Source organism: Bombyx mori, chromosome 17 (assembly GCF_030269925.1).
Source record: "Bombyx mori chromosome 17, ASM3026992v2".
Taxonomy (NCBI): domain Eukaryota; kingdom Metazoa; phylum Arthropoda; class Insecta; order Lepidoptera; family Bombycidae; genus Bombyx; species Bombyx mori.
In genome coordinates this window covers 2,112,196-2,129,628 of record NC_085123.1, presented here as the reverse complement: position 1 = coordinate 2,129,628, position 17,433 = coordinate 2,112,196, and the positions used below count along the sequence as shown (strand labels likewise).

Sequence of the window (17,433 nt, the reverse complement as noted above, 5' to 3'; positions counted from 1 at the left end):
AGGGGGAACGGGGAAGGTTTTTTTTGCGGGTATTTTTTTATGATTGAAAGATTACTGGTGGCCCTAAGGCCTTTCCAGTTTCTCCAGAACAGGTGGGCGAGCAAAGGCTCAGCCAAGAGGGGTGGGATTTGCCTTTTGCGGGTATTACAGCTGAAGAACATAAGGAGAATTACGAAATAGGGAGAACTATACTCGCCTACACCACATAAACCACTTGATGATGCTAGACGAAAATGGTTACTGGATAATGGTTAATGAATATAACTATTGTCATACAAAGCCAAAGTTATGCCAGGCTATCGGGGCTTACTTCAAAAATATAAATTCAAACAACCAAAAATGTACGTAACCAGGAGCCACAACACAGGTCATTACCGATTACCTACTTTTTTTTTTATTGCTTAGATGGGTGGACGACCTCACAGCCCACCTGGCGTTAAGTGGTTACTGGAGCCCATAGACATCCATAACGTAAATGCGCCACCCACCTTTTTTTTTTTATTGCTTAGATGGGTGGACGAGCTCACAGCCCACCGGATGTTAAGTGGTTACTGGAGCCCATAGACATCTACAACATAAATGCGCCACCCACCTTGAGATATAAGTTCTAAGGGTCTCAGTATAGTTACAACGGCTGCCCCACCCTTCAAACCGAAACGCATTACTGCTTCACGGCAGAAATAGGCAGGGTGGTGGTATCTATCCGCGCGGACTCACAAGAGGTCCTATCACCAGTAATTACGCAAATTATAGTTTTGCGGGTTTCATTTTTATTACACGATGTTATTCCTTCACCGTGGAAATCAATCGTAAACATTTGTTGAGTACGTATTTCATTAGAAAAATTTGGTACCCGCCTGCGGGATTCGAACACCGGTGCATCGCTCAACACGAATGCACCGGACGTCTTATCCGTTAGGCCACGACGACTTCAGATACTACATAGATAAAAAACACCGAATCCTGATCACGCAGGAGCCAGTCACCGTCGACGCCCTAGACACGTCCCTACGGATCTATCAGATCCAATAACCTTTACATTAGACACCTTTAGCTCTAACACAGTAGGGACCTCGATAACCGTACTCGTCGAATTCGACAAAAAGTTCGATGTGCAACCTAACCTAAACATCAGCCCGTTGAGTTTCTCGCCGGATCTTCTCAGCGCGTCGCGATTCCGATCCGGTAGTAGATTAATTCGCGAAACAGTTGCTCTTGAGTTGTTAGGTCTCCTTTGGAGGCGCTCGGGTAGCTGTTAGCAAATCCCACCCCTTCTGGCTGAGCCCTTGCTCGCGAACCTGCCCTGGTAAAACTGGAAAGGCCTCCGGGCCACCAGTACTCTCTCAAACATAATATAAAAAAAAAACAATTATAATATTTGATTCCAATTTAAACAAACTTTATCCAAAAACAATCCGTAATTTTTACATCAATAATATTAAGTAATATAGGACTCTCATTTGCACTAATGGGAGCAATCAGCCATGCTTTCACTGAGAGTCTCGGAATAGTCGTTAACTGAGGTAAGCCCGGAACTTGAGTAGTGAAAAACATGTTTTATAATTTAATAATAAAAAACTTCAAATTATTTAAAATATATGAATCTAGTGAAACCTGATCACGTTCTGTAGTGTAGATCGCTAAATGTACTACTAAAAACTTTGATTTCTTAAAACTACCTTGAAAACCCTAGCGCTGCCTATTGTGCATTGATGGCACAATTAGAAAAATCGTAAGAGTGTCAATAACAATCTAAAAAGTTTCTAATCGAGCAATTCATTCGGATGAATGAATGACTGACGCACAGAAAACAATTAAAGAAATAGTTTGTTTTTAGGTTCGCAGGACAAGCGGAGTGGAAATAATAAATAACAATAATAATAAATATTAATAAAAACAAAATTACTCATCAATTTCACTATAATTAATACTACCTAATTTTCCGATTTAATCTCAAGTTTTCATTGTTTCCGACGTTTCGAGTATTTCATGGTTTTCATGGTCACGGACGACTAAGGTGTTATTTATTTATTTATTTAATATATTTTGTACACACAGCTGTTAGAAAAAAACACGACAATAAGGATACAGAGTACAAGGGCACTACTTATTTCATGTTGAAATCTCTTCCAGTAGGCCCGCAAAAGGAAAGAAGAATTAGGAACACAAACCTAGTGCATACAGTAAACATTACTTAAAATAATATATACATACTAGCTGACCCGGCAAACGTTGTGTTGCCTTAAATAAGATTTCTAGAGAAATTCTACTGTAGAAAAAAAACCTCATTTAACCACATAATACCTCATTATAAACAAAAAAAAAATCCAAAAAATTAAAATAAAAAGTAAATGTTTGGGGTGGACAACCCTTTTCACTTAGGGGTATGAAAAATAGATAGTAGCCGATTCTCAGATCTACTGAACATACTATTGATACACAAATAAAACCAAAAAAACACGGCTGAAAAATGTATAGTATTGTGTATATAGCTCTTAAATATATTAAGTGTATAAATCTATGATGTATAGTGAGTAAGTAAGACAGGAGACCGGCTTCGTCCTCATCCCTACTACGTGATGTTTGCTGGATGAGTGGTGACACCTGGCGGGGATAGCTGATCGATTGATAGTTGATCAGTAGTCGACCGGCGAGGGCGGGAGATCAAATTGAATTTAAAAAAAATCATAATTGAAGAACTTGAAATTATAAACTCTGAATAAGAATTTATCGTACTACAATTATAATATTTGATTGCCATCTTGCAAACTTATTGCAGATCTGTGCATAGAATAAAAAAAAAATTAATCGGGATGGAAAAATAGGGGTTGATTGTATAAGAGTGAAAATTGACAGTAATATGATTTTTTTTTATTTTAAGTAATGACAAAACAAAATAAAAAACTTGACAAAAAAATTAAAGTTTATAATTAACAAATAAAAAAAGGGGTTGATCATAGAGGGATGAAAAATTGAGAGTAACATCAGATTTTTTATTTTAATTCATGACAAAATAAAAATAAAAATGAAAATCTTGCCAAAAAAATTAAAGTTAACAGATAAAAAATAGGGGTTGATCGTAGAGGGGTGAAAATTTCAGAGTAATATGAATTTTATTATTCTACGTCATGACAAAATAAAAACAAAATTCTCGCAAAAAAATTTAAAGTTTTTAATTAGCAAATAAAAAATTAGGGTTGATCGTAGAAGGGTGAAAATTGAGGATTGTATGTATTTTTGTATGTTGTATCATAAAAAAATAGAAATTAAAAATTTTGAATAAAAAATAAAAAAAATATTTAGGGGTGGACTACCCCTAACATTTAGGGGGATGAAAAATAGATGTTGGCTGATTCTCATAGATACCGGATAAGCACAAAAAATTTCATCAAAATCGGTCAAGCCGTTTCGGAGGAGTATGGCAACGAAAACTGTGACACGAGAATTTTATATATTAGATTACAAGATACAAAACAATACACACACACATACACACACAACTATTTATGTGTTATTTGTTGACGTTGACGTTTGAATATTTCGCTGGCTACTGTCTAATTTTGAATAAAAATATTTCGTAGTATTTATGTTTCTTTTCAATATCAAAAAACATTCTGTTTTACAATTTATTATGATAAATGCAAGATTAAACTGTACAAAAGTATTTTCAAGTAGTTACGACTCGAGCGAATACATTATTTTTACGAATACATTTATCAGTATCAATTAATTACCTTCATAAAAAAATGATTCGTCCTTGTTTAAGAATACGCTGAAGTTGTCATTTTTTGCTGAGATGCGATAATTTTTCTATTCAAGTTTGAAAAACGAGATAGATATTATTGCAATGGAATTGAGACATTGTCCAAATAAATCAAAGTCAGGGGCGCCATTTTAGATGCGGGGTCCTCCGATAAAAACGTCGCAAATCAAATAGCTCACTGATGCTTCCGAGATGAGATTTATAATGTCTATTGTTAAGCCGAGAATAAAGCGTAAAATGTTTCTATGAAATGTTTTTATTCAACTGCAAATTAGGAGTATAAATTTTAATATTGAACCGTGTAGTAAGTTGTGTAAAATCCTACCTTTATTGTGTATGTATGCATTTGTGTTTGTGTCTGCGATTTCTGAAGACATTGCTTGTTCGTCAGCATTGGCTAAAACCATTTTGTAAAATTTTATTGGGAGCGAATTATTTTTATGGTACATGTATACCAGTGCAATTAAGTGCCACTAAATAATTCGTAAATGGTAGTGATTTCAGAAAATCCGAAGTCTGTTTTGGCGTTAATTAAGAAATTAACGCTAATTTGTATTTAAACGATTTCTTGAAGGAACTGAAGATTTTCCTCATTAATGAAAATCACTTAGGCTTAGTTTAGTTTCGAATGTGGGCATTTGTATTTTATTCGTATTAAAAATTTCGACCGTTCCAATTCCGTATTTGTAGGGTTTTCTATAGAAGTACCAAATATTAATAATATGAAGGACGTATCAATACCCCTTTGGGTCCGAATAAGCCTAAATTCCGGAGGCGGCCGGGCAGCTTTTAGCAAATACCATGTTTATGGACCGTGCTCGCCTACCTGTCCTTGTGAAACCGGTAAGGCCTCATATAGATGAATTTTTTTTTTATTTTTTTTATTTTTTTTTTTATTTTTTTTATATTTATTTTTTTTGCTTAGATGGGTGGACGAGCTCACAGCCCACCTGGTGCTAAGTGGTTACTGGAGCCCATAGACATCCACAACGTAAATGCGCCACCCACCTGAGATATAAGTTCTAAGGTCTCAAGTATATTTACAACGGCTGCCCCGACCCTCCAAATCGAAACGCATTACTGCTTCACGGCAGAAATAGGCAGGGTGGTGGTACCTACCCGCGCGGACTCACAAGAGGTCCTACCACCAGTAAGGATACATTAACGTACTGTTACTACATTACATGTTCGTTTGGATGTTTCCTGACTCTTTTAATACGTTTAAGAAAATAATTTAAAATCCATATTTCTGTAGAAATGTTTCAACGTCACAAAACTCTAATAGCTACGTACATTCTTTTTTGTATCTTTTAACAACTAACTCCACCATCAAACTTTAACCGTTAATAATTATCAACTAATTGAATGGTATGATTTCTAATAACATTTGCTCTTTTTATTTTATTTTATTTTGACGAGCGTGATTCTTTCGGGTATGAAAATAACGGCATCAATGCTGGCAAATTTAAGTTGTAAATTAATCTAGGACCTTTTTTTTTGTTACTTAGATGGGTGGACGAGCTCACAGTCCACCCGGTGTTAAGCGGTTACTGGAGCCCATAGACATCCACAACGTAAATGCGCCACCCACCTGAGATATGAGTTCTAAGATCTCAAGTATAGTTACAACGGCTGAGGCGAGTTAAGGAGCAAACGCAAACCAGAGTGAAGTAGAGACAATTTGTGAGGGCCCTATGTACCAGCGAAGTACCCTGGGACTACAACTTAATCCAAACTATGTCTCAGAAATGTTCGTCAGAAGCGTTTATCTGCCTACTCTTATCTCATTAAACATTAAAGTAAATATTCGTCACAATTAGATTATGCTTGTCTCATACTATTATAACGGGTGTCGAGATAAAACGCTATCGGTGAGGGGGCAGTTAAAAATTGTTGACTTGTTGATAGTGAAGCTTAATAACTTAGGGTGTGTTTATAATGTTTTATCTTATAGAAACTCGAAGCCGGAGCCTCATACCGGTATTTTTTTATTGCTTAGATTGGTGGACGAACTAACGATGTTATTCCTTCACCGTGGAAGTCTATCGTGGAGATTTTGTTGAGTAAGTACGTATATATTAGAAAAATTGGTACCTGCATGGGATTCGAACACCGGTGCATCGCTCAATACGAATTCACCGGCCGTCTTATCCTTTAGGCGACGACGACTTCAAATCTTTTAATATATTGTCGAAATGTATCTGACCTTGGTGACTGGTGGAAGGACCTCTTGTGAGTCCACACGGGTAGGTACCACCACTCTGCCTATTTCTGCCATGAAGCAGTTAATGCGTTTCGGTTTGAAGGGTGGGGCAGCCGTTGTAACTATACTGAGACCTTAGAACTTATATCTCAAGTTGGGTGGCGCATTTACGTCGTAGATGTCTATGGGCTCCAGTAACCACTTAATACCAGGTGGGCTGTGAGCTCGTCCACCCATCTAAGCAATAAAAAAAACATATATAAGATATGTTGTTGTTAGAAGAGAATGATTTTGGCAGTTTGCGCGGCATAGATAAAACGTATACAAAGGATGTCGTCTGGCACGCATTTCCAAAGCACGTCATTACGGATCCTCCTGATCCATTAACGGTGCTTTTAGGCACCACAAGCACCGGTCACCGTCCTCGTCGAACCCGTGGCTTGCGACGAAGGGCTCGACGAGCGAACTAACCTATAGACACAGCCCACTGAGTTTCTCGCCGGATCTTCTCAGTGGGTCGCGTTTCCGATCCGGTGGTAGATTCTGCGAAGCACTGCTCTTGCTAGGGTCAGTGTTAGCAACTCTCCGGTTGAGCCCCGTGAACTCACCTACAAACGTTAGGGTGAAGCTGACATAGCCTCTCAAGGCTATCAGCATAGGTAGGTTTAAAAAAAAAAAAGGCACGCAAAGGAAACATGTCCGACAGGTGAAACCCGCTTTCTCCAGCTCCCGTCGTTGTACCGAAATAAGATATACATAGTTAACATTATTTCAGTATTTATTGTATTCGTTTCTTTATTAATTTTAATAATTTTGATTCGGTTTCATTTGATTTGGTTTCATTTTTGTTTGTTTTTGTTTTTGGTCATTCTGATAAATTGTAATTTTAATTTTGTTGTATTTTATGTAATAGTATGTGAAATTTTATGGGCTTAAGTTGCCTGAAATAAACGCATTTCATTTCATTTTATTTCATTATATTCTAAAAATCATTCGCTTCGTCTAATTCATGTAGTGAAAACATACAAATCGGGTTTAGATGTTATAGTAAAAAATTTTTATGGCGTTCAATCTTCAAACTTAACCTATAAAAATTACGAAAATTTCACGTTCCTACAAACATCCAGTGAAATGAAACAAAACCAAAACATACAACAAAGCCGAAGCCTTCTTTATGATTTTTTGAAATAAAACATAAACACGGAATCAATTTAGGAGACAGTATTTTCGAATTGTCAATTTGGATTTACATAATAATATATTATGTTAACGGTCTGAGTTGCAGCTATATCTGTCCTGTTCTATTCAGGGAGATAGGTACAAGAGAGAAACAATTCGCCGTTTTGCGTATAATAACCAACTAGACGATGACCGGTTTTTTTTGATAACGCCATCTTGTTGTGTCGTTAAAGGGGTTAGTTGCCCTCAATTAAGAAAAATAGTTTTATTATTCGTCAATAGATGTCGGGAAGAGTTGATTATTGAAAACACGAATAAAACAACATTTTCTGAAAATAAATCGTAGGTACATCGATTTACCGCCCCCGAAATTCCCTGTATAAGTACTAAATTTTATGAAAATCGTTGGAGCCGTTTCCGAGATTCAGATTATATATACATATAAACATATTAATATACAAGAATTGCTCGTTTGAAGGTATAAGATTCGACTAATAGCGTTTACTTTTATAAAACGTCATATCTTAGCGTCTGTTGCACTCTAAGCCAATTACAGTGGTCTGTGAGTTCTTCGCTTCGTAACAGCTAAAAATACAAGGTAAGGAAAAAGGAAACAATAACGAGCATGTGTCGGGGAAGTAGTATCGATAGTTCAAGGATGCCAGGGCCGTATGATATTGTGCGATTGTTATTATAAGCCAACAAACCTGCAAACTACCAATTTGAATTCATTTTTGAAGACCGCTCGTTTAAATTGATTGGACCATCTCGACGGTAGTGTATCGGGTATGCACCTTAACAATACCGGCGTCTTACAGAAAAGTACTGTACGTACATATTATTTAAAACGAATCTCTCTTATTATTATAACGTTCAATAGAATTTTCAAAGCTCAGTAAAAGGATCGGATTAGATTTGTTTTACCGGTGACATGAATTCGAGTTCAATTCGCAAGTTAGATGACTGGATATTTGCGGAGTGAATACTATAACTTAGAAATATAAATTAACAATCTGAATAATAAATTAAGTATTACAATTTTTTTTTGTTTGCCTTGCTTGTAAACTTGATACAGTAGTGAAAATAATAAACTTTTAAAGAATTTATTAGGAAATTTCAGCCGATAATATATCGTAAAGTCAATTATTGACATTTTTGATAATCAATGTAACAGCCAACTGTGCACCGAATAAATACTCTCTAGTATTTGAAACGTTAAAAATAATAAAATTGATCTAATAAACTCGAGATTAAGCAGTAAAATTAGTTTTAATTACGTCCATAGACTCGCGAAAATCGAAAAAAAAAGCAATTTTTTTAACCACATCCGAACCCCGGTACATTCGCGTCGCTTGACCCGAGCACGCCTACCGGGCTTTATCTATATATTATTATTTAAACGTATATAAGTATGTATGTCCGTCTTTAGTACTCATAGCACAGGGAATCCTGATTTGGGGCCGGATGACCGTGCGTGATTTATTCCCAGTTATTTACTATTATAATATTATTTATGTTTATTTATTAACACATTTTAATTAGCTATCTATGCTTGTATATAACGGAACTTTTAATGTTACTTTCATCGAATTCAACAATAATAAACAATTTAAAATAGACAATACGAAAAAAATTATAACTCTGTTCTAATATTCTGACCAGAACAAGATAAAGAAAAAAACAATATGAAATTAAGCGTTACTTCGGCTTGCTATTTAAGTATTTTTTTTAGTTTTTAAACTATAATATCGAGGGGTGATAGGAAATTTGGTTTAGGTAAAAATTTTGCAACTTTACATGAGAGAAATTTAAAGATTAAAAGTTGCAAAAAAAAATCAGGACAAAAAACTTCTTCAGCTATTTGAATGGAGTAAACATAATTGAAGTTGAATCGAATTTTTGATGCTAATACCAAATAAAACGGACATTTTATTACAAAGATAAATGTCGTGTATCAAGCCAAAATGTTGCTTAATCAAAACAGGCTTTCAGACCTCGTTTTTTTTTTTATTTTTTTTTTATAATTCTGAGTTATTTCGCTTTTCTATCAGACGTCAGACGTTTTTAATAAACGCATGATATGAGCTAGTGAGTGAAGCGGTGGCCGTGCGCTCTGTACTCAACGGGATTGTGATAACAAAAGAAATATAAATATTTTGTGTTAAAATAGTACGTATTTGCTTTTGCATTTTGTTATTGTATGCTTTAATATATTAAAAAAGTTAGATACATATTATTATGATGTTACATTTTACATGGGTTCGTGAGTTGTTGATATAAAAAAAACACGTATTATTATATTTTCTCTCTGCGTGTGTGTGAATGTGTGTGCAGTCGGGCCACACATCATTAACCATAAATACTGCGTTGAGACATCAAGTTGGATTGCATTGTATGATTGCTGTCCCTTTGACTGCGACTAACACGTGGATATTTTTAATTTTATTTATTACTAAAGGACCTAGTCCCACGGGATGTTCCAACCAATTCGATCGTGTCTGGACATCAAGCTACGCGATGTCTACGAACCTAAGGATGAAGGACAATTATGCATGAGGTATGATGCAAAAGTCACGACCTTCAGTAATGAGGAAAGAACTAAGGTGGCGTCAAGCATCTGGTCTAGCCAATGGAAAGTGGTCGCCGTCGCTGACATCGACAATGCCAGAGGCACAGCCATGTCTCTGGTTTGGGACTTTAATACTCTTCTCAAATTTCGTCTGAAGAAGGATACGATAGCACCCGGTGAATACTGAGTGATGGTGTAAAATTCTACACTTCTATGATTCGAGATAGACATGGTCTTTACGGAAGGTAGATAAGGCTTTCAAACTGGGATGGTATCAGGTGTTTTTTTTTCCCTACCTATTCTAGTAACCTCAAGGGATTATTCTAGATACACCGAACTAGTAGGCGAGTTCACGGGGCTCATACCTGACGTTGTTGCTAACACGAGCCCTAGCAAGAGCAGTGCTCCGCAGAATCTACCACCCGATCGGAAACGCGACCCACTGAGAGGATCCGGCGAGAAACTCAGTGGGCTTTGGTAGTATTGTGAAGTAGTGTAAAATGAGCGACTTTATAGCAGGAAATGATTTCCTCTAAACAAGCGAGTATGAAAAATTTATGTCTATAAAGCGCCCAAATACACAAAACGGTTTTTGTGAAGTTACTTAAACTAGAGGTACCGCAGTAGTCGAAATTCGACTATAATTAATTGGAATTGTAAGTTTGTACACTATTATGATTGTATTTTATACTTCTATAATCACAAATTTCGCCAAGACTACACTATAAAAAATATTAACAAAGACAAACCATATTCTATTCTCAATTTGACAACAGACGTCAAGAACAAAAGTTTGACAATAAATAGTTGCATGCGTGTGTGCGTCAAATACATGGTATGCGTGTGTAAAGTTTTCTTTATTGATTTAATGTATCTTTTATGCATTATTTTAAAAAAATATTAGCATTGTGCACTTCTTCTCTATATTCTCTATAAGTGTGGAAAATTTCATACTCCTCCGTCCGCGCAATTTTCGTAAAAAGGGATACAAAGTTTTTGCTTCACGTATTAATATATAGATAATTGAACGAAAACAATATAATAAATTGTTTATATTATTATTATCTACACGATAAATTCTTTTTACCTAAATTTTTTATAGAAGATATAATCGAACTATAAAAGTTTTACAACGTACCGATAACAGTAATTTTAAGACCCATTTTACAAAATTGCTTCATTTGATAATAAATAATGTACTTGTCAAGTTAAAATACGGTCAAGTTAAATAATAATAAAGTGGACCGTATTTAACTTGACTTGACTATTTATTTATTTAAATTGATTTTAATCAAATAACAGGTCGTAGAATTACGTGAACATAATATTTAAAAGAGAAATGAAAAATATGACAAAGATGTCCGTAGCCTGACAAGCCAGACTTATGGGTCTTATCGAATGCATAAAAATTTAATCAGTAATGAGGATAATAACATAACATAAAGGAGAATAGCATCGTGTAATAAAAATGAAACCCACAAAATTATAATTTGCGTAATTACTGGTGGTAGGACCTCTTGTAAGCCCGCACGGGTAGGTACCACCACCCCGTCTATTTCTGCCGTGAAGCAGTAATGCGTTTCGGTTTGAAGGGTGGGGCAGCCGTTGTAACTATACTGAGACCTCCGAACTTATATCTCAAGGTGGGTGGGGCATTTACGTTGTAGATGTCTATGGGCTCCAGCAACCATTTAACACCAGGTGGGCTGTGAGCTCGTTCACCCATCTAAGCTATAAAAAAAAGAAGATTCACAGAAGAACCAAGGTAATTGATATAGCCCGAAGGATTGCAAGATTGAAGTGGCTGTGAGTTGAGCACATTGCCCGTAGAGCAGATGACCCCTGGGGTGAAAATTTCTCGAGTGGCGAATGCGCATCGGATAGCGCAGCATCGGTAGGCCTTCCACGACGTGGACTGACGACTTGCTAAATTCGCACCCACTTAGTTTCTCGGCGGATCTTCTCAGCGGGTCGCGATTCCGGTCCGGTAGTAGCGAAGCACTGCTCTTGCTAGGGCTAGTGTGTTAATTCTCTCAGGTTGAGCCCGTGAGCTCACCTACCGGTCCGCGCGAAGTTGGAATAACCCCTTAGGCTACCAACGATTAGAAGGAAAAAAGTCGCGGGAACCCATTGTATCGAGACTGCGCAGGATCAGTTGTTGTGGCGAACTTCGGGAATGGTCTATGTTTAGCAGTAGATGTCTGCGGGCTTGAAAAACCACATGTTGTTTGTAAAAATTTACAATCCGTATGTAACTAAATAATTGTAAAGAGACATGCTTTAACAAAAACCGACTTCAAATAGAAAAAAAAGATATTCCAAAACAAATTAATATACACAAAAAACCATAATCATCGAAATCGGTTGGCGCGATATTGAGTTATTCATCTATTTGTCGCGCACATACTTAATGCAAATTTAAGACTTTTATGGTTTTCTCATGGATACCATTACCAGAACTGAACTAAATTGGGAATTTGAGACTAGAATGGGACCACACGGAAAACGTCAGCTTTCTAATAAAAACATAATCATCAAAATCGATTCACTCAGTCAAAAGTTATGTAGTAACAAACACAAAAAAAACATACAGTCGAATTGAGAACCTCCTCCTTTTTTGAAAGGTAAAGAGATAAACGTTCTGTAATATAAAATTACCATAAATTAGGATTTTTCTCTTGTGTGTTGAGTTCCGAAAACAAAGACATGTCATATGAGAAAACTAAATCCGTATTAAACATCCAGACCGAAAATTTCAAATTTCTTTGACAAAAGAATTGAGTACGATGAGGGGTGATTTATCCCGAGCCCGTCTCATCGAATCAATCAACTAGAGAAATAGAATATTTATTTCTAACACGACGAATTAATGTCACTCTGGAAATGTTTCAAAATGGAGGGTGTCGCGGCGCCTGAATCGTTTAGCACAGCAAGCTAACGAAAATGTCATACCAGAACAATGGCGGATCCAGGGGGAGGGTCATGGGGTTCATGACCACCCCCTGAGCTGGGTCCAGGACTTAAGTGGACCACTAATTGAATATAATGATTTTAATTATATATTTTGTCACCATACAGATTTTATGTAACTACATACCTTCAATATTTAATTAATTTAATATAATATAATAACTTTGTATAATGGCAAACGTTTGTGAACGAACGCATCTAAATTTGACTATGTGACCCCCTCCTGGCGCCAAAGCTGGATCCGCCCTTGTACCAGAACATTTACTACTACCGGCACCGCGCGCTGACAGCATTCAACAACATTCATACATTCAAGGACGAACAATCACGACTAAACCATTGTAAATTATAATTAAAGCAAGTAGCAAGCATTCAATTGGTTTTATTATAGAAGCAATAAAGCCACAGTGTCTCGCGTAGACGGAGGGGCTTTTATTGTATAGATGGGAGATTTCACGGCCCACAGTTGTTAAGTGGTTACTGGGGATAATAGACATAATATGGCCTGGCACCGGTAATTATGCATACGTGTTTTTTTTTGCTTAGACGTATGGACTAGCTCACGACCCACCTGGTGTTATGTGGTTACCGGAGCCCATAGACACCTACAATGTAAATTCCGCCACCCAACTCGAGACATGAGTTCTTAGGTCCCCGTTTTCACAGTACAACGGCTGTCCCACCCTTCAAACCGAAACGCATTACTGCTTTACGGCAAGAATTGTAATAGGCGGGGCGGTGATACCTACCCGCGCGGACTTACAAGACGTCCTACCACTAGTAAATTTTATCGGATAGTTTTTTAATCGGAAATATAATTGTTTAAAAAAACGCCTTCAATGCATACTATACGTAAAACGAATACTAATGGTCGAACCAGCTGGATGATCCCATATTATTGCACGGTAATCTAGATATCATTGACTTGTAAATTTTCAAATCAATATGTGCTTAAATTTAAAAAATCTATACTAGAAATATTATAAAGCCGAAGAGTTTGTTTGTTTGTTTGTTTGAACGCGCTAATCTCAGGAACTACTAGTCCGATTTGAAAAATTATTTTAGTGTCAGATAGCTCATTTATTGAGGTAGGCTATATAGCATCACCCTAAAACCAATAGAATCAATAGGACTAAGCTGAGCACCAATAAAGAATATTTCAAAATCGGGGTATTTTTCCCTTTTGAAAACTTACGCTATATTATGTAGATATACGCCAAAGTAACTATTTCACGCGGACGAAGTCGCGGGCAAAAGCTAGTTAGTTATACGACTGAAATGATCATGATATTAATCTTTAAAATGACATAAGTCGACTTACTTATGTCAATTTATGAGGGGCTAGTTAATTACGGATTAAGTTGTGAGTGATGCCTCACAAAAGTACCTGCTCTATACATTTAGAGATTTTGAGTGTAGACAGTTTTCGGGGTTGTTTAGGTGTATGAGCTTTTTAATTCTTAATCTTCTTAATTTAACGGCCGTCTGGTGTAGTGGTAAGTGACATGGTCACTACACAAGGGGGTCGCGGGTTCGAATCCCGCCAAGGGAAGATATTTGTATGATAAATATAAATGTCTTTTCCAGGGTTATGGATGTCTATTAAATATATGTATGTGTATAATAAAAATCTTACATTTATATCCGTTATCTGGTACCTGTAACACAAGTTCTTTACGAACTAATCACGGGACCAGTTAACAAAAAAAAATTCTACCATTAATTTTGAACAGATCTGGATGAATCGTTTTAACCAACTGAGTTTCTCGCCGGATCTTCTTAGTGGGTCGTGAATCCGTTTCAGTGTTAGATAGATTATTCGATATACTGCTCTTACTAGGGCCAGTGTTAGCAAATTCTCTCAGGTTGAGCCCGTGAGCTCACCTACCCGTCCGGTCGTAGCTGGAATAGCCCCTTAGTTTACTTAGCGAAAAAAAGAAAAAAAAACATTACGTTATCCCGTGCTACACTGACTATAATTTATCTCAACGTCTTAGAATCTCTGAAAGTGGTTTTCAAATACCCCAAAACATCCGATTAACTTGAAAATTGGCAGAGAAGTGATAGGTACATCGTTTTAACGGGAAGTGTCTGAATGGGCTCGCCCTAAATTCGCCCTTGGGTTCATGCTGCGAAAGCCACATTTTAATTATGACTGACTCAATGTTCATAATAATACTTATATCAATTCCATTTCCTTACGGACCTAAATTTCATTTGCTATTTGATAATGAACAATTACTGGACCTATATGGGCTGGAAATATTTGCATTAAAATTATAATAATAATAATAATGTTTTTATTGCAAGTAACCATGACTCATATAAATTGTTAATAAGACTTAGACCTATGTTAGTAGTTATATTTACATCACAATGAATTACTGTCGTAACATCCCACGGGAGATGGCACCACAGCGATCCATGTATACACAGTCCAGCCTGCTTGCGATCATGCTCAGGATACTGTTGGAGCTGGCCCTCACTCTACTTACTAGAGATGCACACCTCTTACGCATGGTAGCGTAAAAACAATCTATGTGCGCGTCTGCAAACATCCCTGATGCGCTACAAAAGCGGGGCAGCACCACCAGCACCCTAAACGCGTTATTATATTGAACACGGAGAGCGTTGTACGATCTTTGAGTATATCCAGCCCACAAGCTGCACGTGTAAAAGTTAGTACAGTAGGCCCTAAAGAGGGTGACCTTGACTTTAAGTGAACACCGTGCAAACTTGCGAGCTATTATGTTTGCTCTAACCAACAACGCTCTCCGCTCTCGTTCAATATCTTCATCGTCTTTGAGATCAGGGGTCAACACATGGCCGAGATATTTAAATTTATAAACTCTTGTCAATGGCGTTCCGTTGAGTACTACGGGAGGTATCTTATCATGCGTCCCACCCCTGGTCTCAAAGACCATGATCTTCGACTTTTTACAGTTGTACACCAAACCGTGTGATTTGGCGTATCCCTCACACAAAGAAACAAGTTGCCTTAGGCCACAGATAGACGCGCTCAGCAGCACCATATCGTCTGCGTAGCTGATGTTGTTTACGCACACCCCGTCTATGAAACAACCAATCCTGGTCCTACTGAGCTCGCCGATCAGCTCCTTTATATATAGGTTGAAGAGCGTAGGCGAGCTCAATCCCCCTTGTCTCACCCCGCACTCCAACCTATACGGAAGAGACAAAGCCCCAGCCCATCGTACATTGTTGATCTGGGTCCCATACCAAAACTTGAGAATGTTGTTTATTTCCGTGGGTAGTTTAATATTTTCCAACTTTTTCCACAAGAGGTCATAGGAAACCAAATCAAACGCCTTGGACAGATCGAGAAAGCAGGCGTAAACAGGTGTTGTGTATGTGCCTCATAAAATATGACATTTTTATTTATTTATTTATTTCCTTTGTAGGCAGGCGAGCGTACGGCCCACCGGATGGTAAGTGGTTACCGTCACCCATGGACTTCAGCAATGCCAGGAGCAGAGCCAAGCCGCTGCCTACCGCTTAATACTCTCCACAAGCCTCGTTTGAAGAAGGACATTGACATACTTTTGTTTTACAGATGAATTGCGAAGCGATACCGAAAGGCGAGGGGGTGTTGTTGCGACAGGCCACTGACAGATTCATAGTCGCATACGGCAGACGACCGGAAGTCGCTGCAGCGGCGCCGGGACGCGTCAACCTCATCGGAGAACACGTTGACTATTGCGAAGGCTTCGTTCTACCAGTGGTTTGTGATTTATTCACTGACAAACAGATTCATTCGCAGCGTTCATTACACTGGTGGTAGGACCTCTTGTGAGTCCGCTCGGGTAGGTACCACCGCCCTGCCTATATCTGCCGTGAAGCAGCAACGCGTTTCGGTTTGAAGGGTAGGGCAGCCGTTGTAAGTATACATGAGACCTTAGAACTTATATCTCAAGGTGAGTGGCGCATTTACATTGTAGATGTCTATGGGCTCCAGTAACCACTTAACAGCAGGTGGGCTGTGAGCTCGTCCACTCATCCAATAAATAATTTAAAAAAAACTTCCAAACCCTTCAGCTGTGTTCAACAAAACAAATCCCGCCAAAAATGTGAATCACGTTAACGAGTTATAGTCGATAATTTGGTCCAAATAAAATTCTACCACAAAAGTTTTCGGACCAGAGTCAGCGTACTGATCCAAAATGTATATCAGGGCAAAATCTAAGTTTCGTATATACAGGTTTATTCGTTATTGAATAGGATTATTATGTTCAATACATGCAGTTGTGGCGGTAGCCATCATACAACGCAAGATATTTGATAGATGCCTGAATCCCACCTCTGACACCCAGTTTATAGGTTACGACGAAGGCAAAATCTTCCACCGAGCCGGTGAAATTGCTCGGTAGACCGACGGTCCGAATATTGTTGTTCGGAACTTGTATATGTGCTTATCTTGAAAATGTCGTAAGTGAGATTCAAGCATCTGTCAAATATCTTGCGTTGTATGAAGCCTACCGCCACACAGTGACTGTTGTGTAACAATGGAGAACTCTGGAAACTCGATCCTGGGGTCGACGACTCCTATACGCCATAGCCTCGTTAATTGAAATCTGCAGTGTCAATTTGTCACACTCAGATTATTTGATAACAAATTATCTGTTGAATAAAATTAATAAATTGTTTTCAAAAGCTAAAAATATTTTTGATAAATAATATGAAAGTGAAGTTGAGTTATTAGTTCTCCCTTATCTCATCTGGATATGGATGTGA

The 17,433-nt window shown here is 37.5% G+C and overlaps 1 protein-coding gene across 2 annotated transcripts in view; it reads left to right on the top strand.

Annotated features, from left to right (window-relative positions):
• Positions 1 to 9,173: 9,173 nt before the first annotated feature.
• The window catches only part of LOC101735679 (galactokinase), a 37,276-nt gene continuing 29,016 nt past the window's right edge, over positions 9,174 to 17,433 (top strand). The window contains exons 1-3 of one of the 2 annotated variants that reach the window (XM_062673246.1): positions 9,195 to 9,314; positions 9,604 to 9,702; positions 16,256 to 16,423. In XM_062673246.1, the coding sequence (XP_062529230.1) occupies positions 9,694 to 9,702; positions 16,256 to 16,423 (177 nt within the window). In that variant the 5' untranslated portion in view covers positions 9,195 to 9,314; positions 9,604 to 9,693. Of the gene's footprint in view, positions 9,315 to 9,603; positions 9,703 to 16,255; positions 16,424 to 17,433 lie in introns of both variants that reach the window. The other variant, XM_004921944.5, reaches the window with a different exon arrangement.